General features: G+C 43.0%; 1 protein-coding gene across 1 annotated transcript in view; it reads left to right on the forward strand.

Annotated features, from left to right (window-relative positions):
- The window catches only part of DYSF (dysferlin), a 171,685-nt gene that overhangs the window by 148,121 nt on the left and 5,594 nt on the right, over positions 1–17,970 (forward strand). Inside the window, exons 42-51 of the mRNA XM_018560469.1 lie at positions 962–1,090; positions 2,698–2,853; positions 7,708–7,799; positions 8,257–8,427; positions 9,225–9,367; positions 10,473–10,612; positions 11,057–11,145; positions 12,380–12,475; positions 13,492–13,633; positions 15,543–15,642. Coding sequence (XP_018415971.1) covers positions 962–1,090; positions 2,698–2,853; positions 7,708–7,799; positions 8,257–8,427; positions 9,225–9,367; positions 10,473–10,612; positions 11,057–11,145; positions 12,380–12,475; positions 13,492–13,633; positions 15,543–15,642 — 1,258 coding nt within the window. The remainder of the gene's footprint in view (positions 1–961; positions 1,091–2,697; positions 2,854–7,707; positions 7,800–8,256; positions 8,428–9,224; positions 9,368–10,472; positions 10,613–11,056; positions 11,146–12,379; positions 12,476–13,491; positions 13,634–15,542; positions 15,643–17,970) is intronic.

A 17,970-nucleotide genomic window follows, 5' to 3' on the forward strand; every position in this document is an offset into this window, starting at 1 on the left:
GGCACAGAAAGTATTAGGACGTCCAACATTTTACAAAACAAGAGGTGAGGGTAAATAGACACCTATTCTGATGACATCTAAGAGGGGAACTTTCATAACTCTGTAGAAGATTCGACTTCCTCTCTAATGTCCAAGAAGTGAAGAGAAACCTCCTCAACGTAATAACATTTTCTACTTTAGGCAAAGAACAGATTGTGTGAACAACCCAATAGGTCCAGACACTTTTTCTTTCCATTTAAACTTGCAAAACTATCCGCTACCAGACCTTTCCTTCTCTCCTTTACCTTGCTCTTTCGATCCTCTTTCCTAATACCTTTCCTCTGGCTCCCTTGCCTTTCTGATATGCGCCTTAGAGCGCAGGTGCCTTCTGTTTTGACATTTCAAACGTTTATATACTTTGCACTGTTGGACTTGCGAGTGTCAATCATAAGATTTATGTATTGTACACTTCATACAAACTGCTGTACTGTCATTGTCAAAATCAATAAAAAAAACTTTGATTTAAAAAAAAAAAAACTTGTAAAACTATTAAAAGCCTTGAAGAAGGAAGAGCCCCAAACACCCAAAATGCATTGGATATTCTTTATGAACTGTCACACTTCAATACATTATTTATTCATTTCCTGGAGTTTTGAAGACCTTTATTTATGGAACTCCTCATCTACATTCACAACTTTGTCATGGTTGAAGGGACCAATTCCAAAAATCTTTGGAAGTCGAGACCACCTACGAATGACAAGGTCCTGACAGCCCCCACCACCCAAGCAAATAGGATGTAAATACAATTTGTGAAATTGTAAATTGCACTAAGGGTCTGTTTCAACTATGACTAAAACTAAGCTGTACATGAGGAGAACTAAGCTGTACATGAGGAGAACTAAGCTGTACATGAGGAGAACTAAGCTGTACATAAAGTTAACCAAATTGGAAAATGTCAGCTACTTGTATTTTTATTCTGCAGGTTCTGGACACAGAATTAGAGAACATTGAAGATTATGAGGCCCTATCAGACTTCTGTCGCAGTTTCAAGCTGTTTAGGGGAAGATCACAAGACGAAGCCGAGGACCCTTCTGTAGTCGGGGAATTTAAGGTGACTAAAATGTATAACACTTGCTGGAGTTTACTTCAGTTCATCTATTGCATAGATGCCAGCAGTCCTGTATCTTGGACCTCAGTTCCAACAATGCTGCTGTGTCCTGGGTGATGTCCCAGGATCATAATATCATCCTTGCTTGAGTTACTGGCCTCCTGGGGTGCATGACGTGGCCCTCTGCATACACGTGGTCTGTAGATAGCGGAAGTCTGTCCTGAAGCCTTCTGGGATGTGTGATATCATTATTCCAGGAGCAGTTGTGGGCAGCTGGGGGGCTACATTATCCATGTCTAGACAAGGAATAAGAAAGTTGAAAGGTTCACCAACAAACATTAGGTAATTCAATGTGAAAGTATAAGGTGGAAGAGGTAGGTAGGAAACATAAGAGAGGAAGTACAAAGCATGGAAGAAGGTCCACTTTTATTAAGCTACACTAAGCTACATAACTTAAAGCTCAACTCTAGATTATTAAAGTGACCCTGTCACCAGGGCATGGAAAGCAGTGGTGCCCAGAGCTTTTAAAAACAGGGAAGGTTTAACTCTCTACTTACCAGAAAGGCAATTATAAGGTTGGCTTCACACCTTTGTGCGTTTCTGCAACACATGGAACCACATCATGTACAAGTACAGGTATGTGCAATGTGGCGCACTATGTCATGGGGATAAAAATTATTAAATGTGTTGGGATGTGTTTGTGGCATATTTAAAATTATTGGGCTGACAACGCAAATGTTAAAAGTTGTGAAGATGGCCTAAAAATTTTTTTACAGCATGGCTTGAATTTATTTTTTCTTCCACCCCTCATATGAAGCTGACATGTCGCAAAGCTCTAAGCACAGTTCTGTGCAGCAGTACATTGTGAGTCCAGGCTGCATGGTGGAATCCCACTGCCAGCTGTGGCTGCCAACGATACAGGGGACCCATCCCCATCCCAATTACCCGAACTAAAAGTGAAAGTAGCCACATCACTGCCAAATCCTTTATTCCTTTTGCATTTCTTGTTTGCAACTCAATGCAATTAGTAGAATGGTCTACTTTCTAGAGAGGTCTCCCTGCTTTCAATTGGCATAAAATGGAACCTCATTACACCCCGAAATAGTGACCAATCTAAGTGAGAACTGGGAACAACCAGTGTGCGGGCCACTGCAGCACAGTCAGTAATGGGAGATGCAGTGATGACTGGGTTCAAGGCAGCCAATCAGGAAGTTATTATGATCCTCTGACTTGCTCTGGAACAATTATGCAGGCAGTAAGTCAAAACTCCTGAAATGTGCATATTCGTTCCAACAGGTCAATGATCATTTTCAAAAGAAAGTGTTCTTAAGAATCCAAAACTATATTGTACAGTATTTCAGTGAATGACTTTTATTTTCTTGGGAACTTTTATTGGGTTTTACCATCTCACCACTGCCCTATCCCTGCTCCATAAAACCTATGGACACAATTTGTGATCTTGCACTGATGAGAACTAAAAGGCTTTGGCTTTAACTAAGGAAAAAAATGTGTTTCATTATAAAACGAATAAAACAATTGGCAAGCTGACTACATTATCAAACTGTAAAAGGATTACACCTTGGTTTGTTTTGTTTTTTTTTCACATTTAGGGATGCTTTAAGATATACAGTCTTCCTGATGATCCATCCGTCCCGCTACCAACACGACAGTTCCGACAACTGCCGGCAAAAGGGCTTCAAGAGTGCTTGGTCAGGGTTTACATTGTCCGTGCTTTTGGTCTGCAACCCAAAGATTCCAATGGCAAGGTAAGCAGAAACATGCTGCTGGAGGGTTATCCATGGGACTAGGACTATAGCTATTAGTCTAAAACCTTTATCACATGCTCTAGAATTGATTTATTACATTTGTATCACCTCTTTATGGAGTGCCATGCCAACTCCACCATAGCATCTAATACCATTAGGGACCACAGTCCCATCACTATTTCAATTGACCCCCCTTCGAAGAGAGGCCTTAATGAGTCACTGTTGGAGGACTTGACAACTTTGGAGGCCATACAGTCGACGCTATGGCACTATTTCACCACTAGCCTAGCAGAGAGGTCCTGGCAGTTGTTAGAAGTGAACCGATATCTCATGGCACTCACCTCATGAAAAGTAGACAAGTGGAACTGCAACGCTTTTTAACCACTATTCATAAAGTAGAGTTGTAATATAAAACGAACAGCCTCCCAGATGTTGGACTCACTTTGGATTCTCTACACGCTGAACTTTCTGCCATTCTTGGCTTAAATGTTCATAGAAAATTTAGATATCTTGCTCATACATGTTATGAACATGACAACATTAGCGGTAGAATGTTGGCAAGGGATCTAAAGAAACAGCATGCATTAACATGCATGTCCATCAAATTCTGACGTCCCCTGGTCATATGGCTTTCCACACCTAGAAGATTACAGAGGCCTTTCGGGAATATTATGCAACTCTCTATAGTTTATGGGCTGTTTATAGTTTATGGCCTGTTTCCTCGCCATCGCATAGATTATTATTATTAGGAAACATTTAAAGGAAGCACGTTATTCCAAATTACCTACTGCAGTAATTCAAGACCTGGGGACACCCTTCTCTTCCCAAGAACTTGAACACTATTAGGAACTCTCTGAATGAGAAATGTCCTGGTCCCAACTGCCTTCCCAAGGCCTTTTCTACAAATTTCTAGTTCTGGTTTCTACCCCCATGCTCACCTATTTCAACTCTATACAAGCAGGAACATCTTTTCCCAGAGATGCCCTACTAGCCCATATAACGGTCCTGCCAAAAGCCGATAAAGACCATACCCTACCACAAAATTGCGGTCCAAGCTCTTTATTGAATTTTGACATAAAGATCTTTGCTAAGATTTTGGCTGATAGGCTTTGGTTCCTCCTTCCGGATGTAGTCCACCCTGACTAAACAGGGTTTGTCTCTGGGTGTAAAGCGAGATAATTCCACTCGAGCACTCCAACTTGTTCATTGGGTGCGATGTAATCCTGACTCTCCATCATGCCTCCTTCTGTCCACAAATGCAGAGAAGGCTTTTGACACTGTGGACTGGACTTTCTTGGAAGAGGTTCTTGTAGCCATTGGCCTTGGTCTGTTTATGCTGCACAATATTCTGGCGCCATATTATGGTCCTATCGCTCATGTCAAAGTCAATGGTATATTATCCCCATCTTTTCCCATACAATATGGCACAATGCAAGGCTGCCCCTTGTCACCCCTTCTCTTTGTCCTAAGCTTAGAGCCCTTATTACAAAAGATCAGGAGCAACAATAATATTAAGGGGATACCCATAGTGCCCACTGGACCCAAATTATCGGCATACACCGATATCTTATTTTATATTACCGAACCCATCAAGTCTCTACCTAACTTATGGACTGAATTAACTCATTATGGCCTACTCTACAATACATTATTCTAAATCGGAGATCCTCCCTATATCCATTCCTCCTGCTCTTGAATGCACATTGAGACATTCCTTTTCCTTCACTTGGACAGTGGGCTCGCTGAAATTTCTGGGCATATATTTGACCAGCAACAAGAACCATCTATATTACAGAAATCTTGAGACGCTATTGATTTCAGTTGGGCAGAAATTGGATGAATAGGACACACTGTCACTTACATGGTTCACATTGTTCTCTTGTGGGTTGTGGGAAGTTGTTATGGTTTTCTTTGGTTATGGGCACTGTGCATGTTGCTACAGAGAGTAGGAGGGGAGCATGGCACACAGCATGCAGGCAGTTAAACTGTGACCTGGAAGAGTTCATGTGTGTGCCTGGAAGCAGAGGGAAGAGGATGGACCCTGAGGTGCTGCCACACTAAATATAAGGACACTTCTCTAAGAAATAACACTGCAGGTCCCTGTCTGGGTATATGGCATACAGTATTTATGGAATTAATGTATTTGGCCACTTATGGACATACCCGCAGTCTGTGTTTTTCTGCCTTCATATAAAAAGGTTCTTCTTCTCATGCAAGCTAAGTAAACAAGACTCTGTGCTCATTTTCACTCTGTCTGGAGTTATTCGTTAAAGAAGAATTATGAGGTGAGTGCTTTTCACTCAGCCTCATAATCTGAGCCGAACTGTGACAATGAAACTGTCACAGGTCGGCTCAGTAGATCGGGAAGTGAGCGAACACATACCGGTGTTCGCTCACTTCTCGATCCTGTCACGGCAGAGAGCCGTGACAGGGGAGTGACTGGATTCTCTCCTCCCCTGTCCGATCCTCCAGCGCTGACTGGCGGAACGGACCGAGTAGGGGGTGGGTACAGCTGGCTCTGCCTCTGGATAGGCAGAGCCAGCTGTCACTCACGCAGCTGGGCGGATCCAGACATAAGCGGCTGGATCCGTTTCAGCTGCGGCGTCTCAGTATACCGCGAGCTGCAGCTCGCGATATACTGAGTTTTGGGTAACGGGAGGACGCTAGTTTGTGTCCTCCCGTTACCCTAAGGAGAACTATGGGGAAAAGCCCTAACCCCATAGTTCTCCTTTAAAGGGACAAAAAGAGGGAAACACTACAGATGTCGGCGCTACCTAAGATTTTATCTGTTCTACAGATGCTGCTGATTAGGATACCCATGCCCTTCTTTCATAGACTTAGAAAGCCTGCTCCTCCTGCTTTGTATGGAACCAACAAAAACCTTGAACAGCTTTCACTACTCTTACATTACTGAAGGATCCAGGAGGCCTGGGTTTCCCAGATGTCCTTCTGTATTACAAAGCTATAATTTTGCAACAAATTCTTAATTGGCACCATCATGTTAAATCTAAATTGTGGGTACCTATGGGAAAGTATACGGCTGGCACGGGGTCTCTCTGATGCCCCATCCCCTTCTACCACACATACACTAGCTGTATGGGACACACTCAGTCGGGATGGTTGTCTTGTCCCTAACCTATCCCCTCTAACTGACCTTTTTCAGTATTGGGTGTCGGAGGAGGACACTAGGTGTGGCAGATTTCTTAGAGACGACAAACTTCTCCCACTGCCTGAGTTGAGAGATCGTTATAGGAGCTTCCCCAAGGGACACCCAGCAATATGGTCAACTTCAACACTTTTTTTTGCATCCCAAGCTCCCTTGATACACCCAATGTCTTCTCCTACCAGTTTTGAGCAGCTGTGCCGTCACTCCATGCCCCCACCTGGATTGATTTCTGTACTGTATAAACTGTTCTTGACAATGAAACCTAGGAGCAAGTTGCATTTCCTTACAGAGTGGGAGATTTTTAAGTGCACCTTCACAGAAGCCCAAATGACTCCACTCTATAGTCTAACTCAGCGTACCTCCATAGACTCCCGAACTCAGGAGACCTGCTATAAGTTATTGACTTTTTGGTACAAGGTCCCCACAAAATTAGCACTCGGGTATTCTTCCATTTCACACCTGTGTTGGCAGGGATGTGGACAATTTAGGAACCCTGTTGCACATACGGTGGCAATGCCCTCAGATTCATCCATTTTGGTACAATGTATTTTAGATGTTGATCTGCCTGATGGACCTGGGTCCTTTTTGCTTCACGTGCACCCTATGTCAACTAAACACAATACAACATGTGCTTTACCACATATACTTAATGCAGCCAGATGCTTGATTCACATTTTTTGGAAAAAAACCCTCGGTCCTAACCATTAAGGATTGGATTGACAAACTGAATAATATTATTACGAAAGCAGAACTTATGGATCGCTGCATGTAAAGACCGTTATGATATATTCTACTGCATTTGGGCTATCTGGATGCACTTCTCTTTGCAATTCACTCCTACTCAGGATCTCCCTCACCCAGTTGGTTCCTAGATCATAGGGCGTTCCTTATTATGTAGTGCTTGATTTTCATCCTTACTGGCACCTTGGTTCTTACTAGTTTATTGTTATCTTTCTCTCTTTCTCTTAGTCTCTATTTTTCCCTATTTCTTGTCCTCTTTTTATTTTTTGCAAAAGATGAGAACCGAGCACCTTCTTCAGACCCATAGCTTGCCAATTGAATGTGCTGGGTTGAAGACTTGAGAGTTGGCCAATCAAACGAGCTTTCCTACATCACCGTAGGGCAGCCGACGTACGGCTGATTTTAGCCAATGAACAGCGGAAATCAGCCGTACAGAGCTGAAGTGAACAGCTGAATGTCATTCGGCTGTGTTCACTTTGGCTGGGTTATTCACTCGACTGCCTTCGGCAGCTTTGTGAATAACCCCCCAAAACTTTTTATTTTCTGTTCTTCCAAGATAACCTTGAGTGGTGATGTTCCCACATATGGATGTAATCTTCATGAATATGGTTTCTATTATCTAATTTGATGGTAATATTATACTGTTCCACCTATGTGAGTTTTTCACACCCTTCACAACCATGGTGGCAGATTCTCCTGTTGGACGCTACGGCTACGAGCGGCCTAATCTCTCTCATTGCATTTATTGTCATTTGAAAAGGTTTTTGTTTTATTTATGTTCTGTTTTCTTGTTCTGTAAAATGGAAATATTAAGAAAATAAACATTACATAAAAAATATATTTCCTTGGCATGATGGAGTGGAGTGATTTGGGGCTGCAGGATAGAGTCCAATAAAATTGTGAAATCAATGGGTGTGATTTTAAACATATTCAAATCTACTTTCCAGTGTGACCCCTACGTCAGAATTTCTGTCGGAAAGAAGTCTATAGATGATCAAGAGAATTACATCCCCTGCATATTGGAGCCCGTGTTTGGGAAGTAAGTGCAACATGCTACATGTTAATGTGGAACCCTGGACAAACTATTTTTAGTTTTAGAGTGGAGAAAGCTAGATCCCATGTTTCCTGATCTCCCACCAGGAGATTTACTCTCACCGACATGTGTGATCACCTAGACAGGAAGTGCGGGGAATCTCCCCATTACTGTCAGATGGCTATACATTTTTATGTTTCATTAGTATTTATCCCCCTTTAAGGGAAAAACTTAACCAAGGTTTGAAACCATTCTAACCTAATTTTAAAGTTGTGGCTGAAATTTTACTTTAAAGTGACTCTGTCTTTAAATTAAAAGTGTCCCCTGAAAAGTAGAACTATGGCCTTCCTTAAAGAAATAAGTACTTTAAAACATATCCAGCTGCCTGCAGAAAAGGTTCTGGAAGTCCCAAATCATTGCTTTGTATAAAGCCATGGCTCTCATTTTCTCTTGTGTTTTGTAGAATGTATGAACTGACCTGCACCCTCCCGCTGGAGAAAGACCTGAAGATCACCCTCTATGACTATGATGTCATGTCCAAAGATGAGAAGATCGGAGAGACTGTGATCGACTTAGAGAACCGTTTTCTCTCCAAATACAGAGCTCGATGTGGCCTACCTCAGTCCTACTGCATGCAAGTACCCTAATTGTTATCTAGCGTAGGGGGAATTACATAGAGCGGGCCTATAATAATTCTTCTATTTCTGCCAGTGACAGTCCACAAAACCAAAATGGCTGGAAACACAAAAATAACTTTTTTTGTCATCACCGAGCCACTTCATGTGCTCGTCACATGAGCAAATGCCATGGCACTGGTCACATGCAATCTCCTATAAAAGCTTACGAGACTGATACTCTGGCAGAGTCAACCAATCAGTAGATCTACCTGTACAGTGATTAAAGTAAAAAGGGACAAAGATGATTGTTTGGACAAAGACCTCCAGGGATGTTTACCGTAATCACTTTTTAATCACATGATTTAAAAATAAATTATCCCTGTAACTGCTCAAACTCTCCCTGGCAGTTTTATAGTTTGGCCCAACCTCTGTCGCTTTCACTGGACAGTTCGGAGCCCATGGAATGTTAGGAAAAATATAATAATTGTCACGTGAAAGGAAAACGAAAACTCATATCACCCTGTTGGGGTTTCTGGTGAGGACTAGATTTTGCTTTGACTTCCAGTCTCAGGGGAAGCCCAAGCTGCTGTCTGGCCTTGGGGATGGTCAGTTGACATCCCATAACAGAGTCGATTTTGTTTCTGATGAAGAGAATAGCAGGTCTGCTTTTAGGCTTTTTTTAAACATTTAAAATGGAGGTTCTATCTAAGCCAGGATTACCGGCCTGGGTACAAGTTCTGTTCAGATGTTGGGGTTTGGGGGGTACGTTGTCCTTTCTGTAGACATGACTAACATCTTGCTTCTTTCATCTCAGATCAGGACCCAACCAGTGGAGGGACCAGTTACGACCATCTCAGCTCCTGCAAATGTTGGCCAAGCAGCGTAGTGTCAAACCCCCTGTGTACAAAAACAGCAAGATTGTCTTCCGCGGCCATGAGTACAGTCTGGCCGATCTCGGTGAGCCGCTGTATACACACCTCTACATGCATCACATTCTTAGGTTTATAAGGAGGACCAGTCACCATGGGGCTGAAACAGGAAGCCAGATATTCATTTATTTACATGCAGGCCTGCAAAAGTGACAAAGATGAGGGTTGGGACAAACACCGCCAGTCACTTTTTAATCACATTATTTAAATTTCTTGAAGAAAAAAATTCCCTGCAACTACTCGAACCCTCCCTGGCAGTGTTATACTGTACCTTGGCCCAACCTCTGCCACTTTCACTGGACAGCTTGACCTACATAGAATTTTAGGGGGAAAAAATAATAATAATATATATAGATATATATCTATATATATCTATATATATATATATATAGATATATATAGATATATATCTCTATATATCTATATATACCGTATATACAAATATATATATCTATATACAGTATATGTATCTATATATAGATATACAGTAGATATATATCTATATATAGATAGATAGAGAGATAGATAGATAGATAAATCTATCTATCTATCTCTCTATCTCTCTATCTATCTATCTATATATAGTATATATATTTTGTCATGTGACAGGTGTGACGGACCCCCGTACTCAGGATGAGTATGTCCGCCGCTGTCTTCTTCCTTGCTGAGGAGATATTGGAACCCGCTGATCTGTAGCTCCCAGTTTCCCCAGTCACTAGCCAAGGCTCGAGTGTAGGTGAAACAAACTCTGATTTATTGAGCAACTGCACAAACTTATATACAGCAAGTGATGAAATTAGAATATAATCCCATCACATCCCCCCTCCCCCTCCCAGACCATCGGTCTGCTCAACACCACAGGTGTCCACCTGCTAACGAACAACCTGGCCAGAATGTCATTGTTCTGAGCTCCCTCAGAGAACAATGGGAGATAACGAGGGATGGTGCTGATAGCCTTTCCATAACCAGGTCACACAGCATAACGCACTCAAACATAACTCAACCCCAATACACATTTAACTTATAAACTCATCACCATGTCGTCACAACAGGAAACTGGGAATTCATTTGAACTTTTTGTTTGGATAGATTAGCGAAGGGTTAGTCACATTTGCTCATTTTCTCTCTGACAGATGACAGTAAATTCCCCAATCCACATCTGGGGTCACTCGAGGAACGCCTGGCTCTGCACGTCCTGCTCAAACAGGGCCTGGTCTGTGAACATGTGGAGACAAGATCGCTCTATAGCCCCCTGCAGCCTGAGATAGAACAGGTATAACATTTGTATTGTGCGCACTATAACACAGCAGGACACCTAGCCAGTGACACAAGGGTACAGGTCAGCCATGTGTAAGTAGTTTATACAGATCACAGATGTGTCTCCAGGTAAACTACATAATGTGTGACACAGCGGGATGACCTGGGGAATTTGGAGGAGCAGTAGTAGTTGTGCAGAGGTCACCACTGTCCTCCGCAGTGTTTGTCCTCTGCCTCTTATTATGCTTATACACTGTAACTGGATATGGATGGACTCCTTAGAGGTGGCCACCTTCATAGAGCATATTGCTCACCTACACATGATTTTTTTTTGCCCAAATTACATTAGCCATTTTCATTTACATTACCCGATTAGTCTGATTGGCACCTGCCTTTTTGGAGATGTTTTTGTGATTCTGTCAGCCATCTAATCCTCACCGTCTGCACTTTGTATCTCTAGGGTAAGTTACAGATGTGGGTAGATGTGTTCCCCAAGTCCCTGGGACCTCCGGGGCCACCATTTAACATCACTCCAAGGAAAGCAAAAAGGTGAGATTCATGACATAGTCTGCCATACTTCGTACACATGTGTGAGGGGCTGTACCGTAGACACCATTTTATCCTATGTGATCAATCTGATTGGTGACTATGAGCTGTTGCATAAGAAGCAGGCGGTGATGTGCTGAGTGCAGTTTCCCATACACACCAATCACAAATGATCCCGCACTCCAGTAATCTGGGATCTGGTTGGTCACTTTGACAAGGTAATGTTCCCTGTCGCCAAGCTCATTTCAAGTTGTACAAATAATTATTTTAGTTGTCAAGATTGGGGAAGGGTTAGAGCTTTGTCAGGTTTAGGTAGATTTCCTCTCATTCCTCCCCAACTGTCTTCAAATCAGAAGTTTACTCTGCTTATATTTTGCCTTCCCTGACTCCTCCCTTCTACCTCATCAGGATGCTAATTAAAATGTTAAATAAAACCTTTCCATTGTCATTACATTCATTATTTTATACTTAGTGATGTCTCTGTGCAATGCAGGCAGATCACGGCTGGTGGAAGTAGCCAGCAGAGTGCTGTACATAGCTTCCTAAAAACATCAAAGCACTGTGCCTCAGTATTCCTCTCAAGAGCCCTCAGAGCTGATGCAAGCAGTGGGCGGGGTCTTGGGAGGAGTGATGCAAATATTAAAATGCCTTGATGGGAGGGTGTCAGTCTGGAGCAGAGGGCTAGGAGGGCTGTATTTGCATGCAGACTGCCCACATTTGATGCTAAGCCTCCATGGGCTGAAATCCAGTAAATAAAAGGGGCGTCCTGCAGCCAGGGCATGAGGTGGGCTCTGTAGCTGACTTCCTGACAGCTGCTAATGTACATTGTGAGAAGCTCGCAGTGTGCAGTGACATCAGAGCATTTTCAGTCCAAAGGAGCTGATACAACTGTGCAAGTCTGATGGGAAGGGCGGAGGTCAGATAGAAGACTGAAGGGAAGGGCTGAGGTCAGATAGAAGACTCAAGGGGAGGACGGAGTTCAGATAGAAGACTGAAGGGAAGGGCGGAGGTCAGATACAGAGGTCAGATAGAAGAATGAAGGGAAGGACAGAGGTCAGATAGAAGAATGAAGGGAAGGACAGAGGTCAGATAGAAGAATGAAGGGAAGGACAGAGGTCAGATAGAAGAATGAAGGGAAGGACAGAGGTCAGATAGAAGACTGAAGGGAAGGACAGAGGTCAGATGGAAGACTGAAGGGAAGGCCGGAGTTCAGCTTTGCTTCTTGTCTCCCCTCCAGGTTTTTCTTGCGCTGTATTGTTTGGAACGCGCGTGACGTTATCCTGGATGATGTCAGCATCACGGGGGAGAAAATGAGTGATATTTATGTGAAGAGGTGAGAGGTCTCCTGACTCCGGATATACATATACATACTCATATATATATATATACACATACTGATCCAGCACTGCTTCCTCCTCCACCATGTGACAAGACACACACTGTCACCTTATATACAGATTACTGATCCACCACTGCTTCCTCCTCCACCATCTAACAAGACACACACTGCCACCTTATATACAGATTACTGATCCACCACTGCTTCCTCCTCCACCATCTAACAAGACACACACTGTCACCTTTATATACAGCTTACTGATCCAGCACTGCTTCCTCTTCCTCCTCCACTACCTGATAATACACACCCTGTCACCTTATATACAGCTTACTGATCCAGCACTGCTTCCTCCTCCACCATCTAACAAGACACACACTGTCACCTTATATACAGATTACTGATCCACCACTGCTTCCTCCTCCACCATCTAACAAGACATACACTGTCACCTTATATACAGATTACTGATCCACCACTGCTTCCTCCTCCACCATCTGACAAGACACACACTGCCACCTTATATACCACCAATACCTTGCCTCTTATGTTTCTATTTTCATTCTCTAGGGCTGCTATGGGCAAGTCTCTCTCTAGTATTTATCTTGTTAATGTTGTTCATGACTTATTATACAAGTGTATGCACTTATAAGGGGTAATATATTATATATTTGTCTTATCTATATAGTCCTTATGTTTGTCATCTAAGTAATACAATTAGAAAACGGCACTATATAAATCACAAATGAAAAATAACGAAGCTTTCGGTCGGTTCAGCTCCACAATACCCCTCCTGTCCAGCCACAAGTATTCCGAGTGGCTTTGAAACATATTGAACTGGTTTATATAAAGCCAGGCAGTGTTATATACACATCTTCCCCCACGTAGGTGCTACCCTTTCTGAAGCTGACAGGCGTACAGAAAAGCCAAGTCTTTATTGCAGTGACATGTTGTAGTAGTTGAACAGACTTCCTCCCCAGCTAACCGTCTCGGATTCTCCTTCCCTCCCTCAGCTGGATGATCGGCCACGAGGAGCATAAACAGAAAACAGATGTGCACTACAGATCTATGGGTGGTGAAGGCAACTTCAACTGGAGGTTTGTCTTCCCCTTCGACTATCTCCCCGCCGAGCAGGTCTGCTCAGTGTCCAAGAAGGTAAGAGCGGCACGAAAGCACCAACTAGGGATGCACCGATACCACTTTTTTGGGTCTGAGTACGAGTACCGATACTTTTTTTAAGTACTCGCCGATACCAATTACCGATACTTTTTCTTAAAGGGGCAGATCACATTTTTTCCAAAGCAATACAAAATAATGATTTTAGGTCAGTTTCTTAATATTATGAAGAACTGTAACTCAAAAGACAACATGACTGTCAAAAAATAAGTTTACTTTGCTTAAATTGTCACAAAGTTGTACTCAACGAAAGTTAGTAAAATCTCAATGTTATATATTTTATATAATATTGATTAAGCAATGGAAAAAACAATTATACCTAGCACCAACATTACAAAAGGCGCGCTGTCTGAGAGCAGTTGGCAGCCAACCCTGGCATCCACTTCTGGTCAATAAGAAAACCATCACTTAGCAGCTATTGCTAGCCAATTTTTATTATTGTTCCAGTCCTACGTGTGTGTGTGTTGGTTTGCTTACATTTTCTTGCGTGTTGTTAGTGAGGAAGGCATCTGGAAGTTTTTGGATTTGTCAGCACTCCCAGCTGATACCTCTAATTAGTGAAGGGCGTTCCACATTTCTGCTGCTCTGGCCTTGATGTACTCTCTTCAGATTAAACCTCCTTTCCACCAACCTTAAATAGTGGGCAGACGTCCTCACCAGGGCCATAAGATTTGACAAGTTGTTACCTGCAAGACAATCGCCATTGATTAATTTAAAGTTAGCTATCATGTCTTACCTTCAGTGCCTCTTCTCTAGGATACATACGTTTAATTGTCTTCAATCGTTTGTCATAGCTGAGGTCCTCTAGCCCCTAATTTTGTTGCCCGTTGGTGGACTCTTTCCAATTCTAGAACATCCCTTCTTTGTATTGGTGATCTGCCCTGGCTTAGGATTTCCATTCTCACTATGGATGGTTTGTGCTGGAAAGTTCATACACAAGAACAAACCCATGCTGTTAGATACCAATGACAATATACTGGTGTGGAAATACCATACTCTAAGTAATCCCTATCACATTACTAGTCGACGTACAACATACAGGTGTCAAATGAAGCATAAAATGCACTATAAAACTATGTGGACATTTATTCAAATAATTGAGTTCAGGAGCACATAGCCAGCTTCTGATATGAGAAGGTGTGGAGGAACTGACGTGGTCTCTGCAGAGCCCTGACCCAGTATTTTCTTCCTATATTAGTACCTGGTGCTCCTTTGCATGGACACAAATACCCACAGGCACATTCCGAAATCCTGAAGTGGTCTCTGCAGAGCCTTGACCTCAACCCAACTGATCACCATTGGGATAAACTGGATCGCCAATTGAAACCCAATATTTTCTTCCTATATTAGTACCCGGTGCTCCTTTACATGGACACAAATACCCACAGGCACATTCCGAAATCATGAAGTGGTCTCTGCAGAGTCCTGACCTCAACCCAACTGATCACCATTGGGATACACTGGATCGCCAATTGTAAACCCAGTATTTTCTTCCTTTGATGCTCCTTTGCATGGAAACAAATACCCACAGACACATTCCAAAATCCTAGGAATAGCCTTCATAGAAGAGTAGAGGCCCATAGAAGGGAGGGGGCAACTCCATATTCCCATGGAAATTACAGCTCCTGAAACGGATTGGCTTTGTAAACAGTTTGTCATTGGAAAAATACTTCCTGGATTTGAATATCACGATGTGGCGCTTCAATTCCAGACTGACTGAATTCATAAAGCAATGATTGGGTTATACTTGCCAAGCAGTCATTTTTTAAAACCAGCTATACGTCATATGAATATATAGTTAAGTCCCCGCCTCCCTCTATGTAAATATCACCTGTTGCCATAGCTTATTAAACATATTCACATATCTTCCTCCTTTCATCTCCTGTAGGAACATTTCTGGAGTTTGGACAAAAGCGAAAATAAGATTCCTCCAAACCTTCTGATACAAATATGGGACAATGACAAGTTCTCGTTCGACGACTACTTAGGTAAGATGAATTGTTGGTTGACCTATTCATTATATAGATCTCTGCCAAAAGTCTGTTAAAGGAGAACTATGGGGTTAAGGCTTTTCCCCATAGTTCTCCTTAGGGTAACTGTAGGACACAAACTAGCATCCTCCCGTCACCCTAAGCTCAGTATACTGCGAGCTACAGCTCATTATATAGGGGGGAAACCAGCCCCTCCCCTGTCACGGCAGAGAGCTGTGACAGGATCGAGAGGTGAGCGAATGCCGGTATGTGTTCGCTCACTTCCCGATCTACTGAGCCGACCTGTGACAGTCTCATTGTCACAGGTCGGCTAGAACGTTGAGGTGAGTGAAAAGCACTCATGATATACTTGATATACAAGCTGTAGAAAAGGTAATCTTATAACACTAATAGTGACGTCACACTAAAGCTGTCCATACACCTTACAACCATCTTTCGTTGTGCGATGGTTGTAAGGTGATAAAAATTCCGTATGACCTGCCCATCTTGGACAGGCAGATCGCCCATCTTGGACAGCCCCGCTGAGGGGAGGGCTTGCAGATGATTGCAATGGTGAGCGGGCAGTGTGCACTTGCGCACCTCAGACCGTGTGGCTTTTGTCTTGCGATCGCGCTACCAACCCGTCGAAAATCGTAAATTTTTTTCTAACGTGCTTGTAATACAAAAGTTGTGCGACCGTACAGTAAATGCGACAAGCAAAACAAATGGCAAACGCACTCATCAATTCGTCACCAGCTTTACAGCAAGGTGCACATAGAAGGGCTTTATACAGTACAACAGCAAAAAGTTTCCCAGCACACTCACCAGCCAGCATGCAAAAAAACAATTTTTCCTGGAGACCGCTAAGGATAAAAGCAGAGGTTTGGATACACGTCTTCTGCAGAATATGTGAAAGCCGCACAGCCGCGCCAAGCCACCTCCATATAGTGCGGTCCTAACTCTAACCTATGAGAGTCTCCATCTTGGAGCACATGGGGCAAAAGATAAAATTGGGTGCAGGTTTGTCAGGAGGAAGCCCAACCTCCTTAAAGGCACAGGAACGCACAAGAATTATGCCAAAAGTGCCATTTTCGGCCGATATATCGGTGCATCCCTAGTTATTATTACCCAAATTTTTGGTAAAATATAAAAGTCGGGGTCACGTCAGGTAAATAGACACCAAACATGTCATGCTTTAAAATTGCGCGCACCCGCGAACTTGCAAAAACTACCATACCCAAAATTAGCCATAGGCGACACTTTAAAAGTTTTTACTGCTCATCAGGTTAGTTTTATCAGTGATTGATGGGCCTAGAATTATTGCTCTCACTGCGACGTTCGCGGCGATATGTGTGGCATAATGGATGCAATCGTCGTTTACGCACTCAACGCATGTTTGCATGTGTATGTGGGGGGCAGGGGACTTTAAAAAAATTTTACTTTTTTTATTACCTTTATATGTGACTTTTAATTTTTTTATATTTTTTTTGTAACTAATTCTTTTAAACATTTTTCCCCCACTTATATTTATTGCTTTCACATAGGGGACTAACATGCCCCCTTTGTGATAGCCAATTTTCAGTGACAGGTCCTCTTTATGGAGACATCAGGGGTCTTTATGACCCCTAATGTCACCTAGGGACCCCCAGAGAAGCTGATGAAGCAGAGACCTGGTTCATCAGCTTCTCTCTGGTTTCTGTACCGGAGAGTGACACTGAATGCAGGAAGTGATGTAATACACATCACTACCTGCATTCCGAAGAGGAGGAGGAGATCAAATGGAGCTTGTGTACTGAGCTCCGTTTGATCTCCGGCCGCAGAGCTGCTGTGCTGGTCCAGGGCTCACACCGGGTAGAGAGGAGCTCGGGATCGCCAGCAGCGGCTGCGGCGGAGGGGCGCACACCCGCACCCATATTACAAGCGATCGGGCGTCTCTACCGATGCCCGAACGCTTGTATGTTAACAGCCATCGCCGGCTGTTTACATTGCAGTAGGCAATAGGCATAGCGGTGGGCACGAGCGGGACGGGATGGGACATCTAAAAACGCCCACCTGCATTCAAGAAGCCGCTGTCCAGCCGTTTAATTACAACAGCCGGACAGCAGGTGGTTAAGGAGGTTGGGCTTCCACCTGACAAACCTGCACCCAATTTTATCTTTTGTACATCCCTATGGGGGTTATCTTCTTATTTTCTATACATTATTTGGGTTCAATACCCCTGGGGAATTAATTTGATTAGATTTTTGAAGCATCATTAAACTTTATGAGCTCTGGCCATTTTGGTTCACCCTATATTGGGGACCCCCTATTATAATATTTTTCCAATATTTTTCGGGCCATCAATCA

This window comes from Nanorana parkeri, unplaced genomic scaffold (genome assembly GCF_000935625.1).
Source record: "Nanorana parkeri isolate BGI_ZX_2015 unplaced genomic scaffold, ASM93562v1 scaffold456, whole genome shotgun sequence".
NCBI classification, from domain to species: domain Eukaryota; kingdom Metazoa; phylum Chordata; class Amphibia; order Anura; family Dicroglossidae; genus Nanorana; species Nanorana parkeri.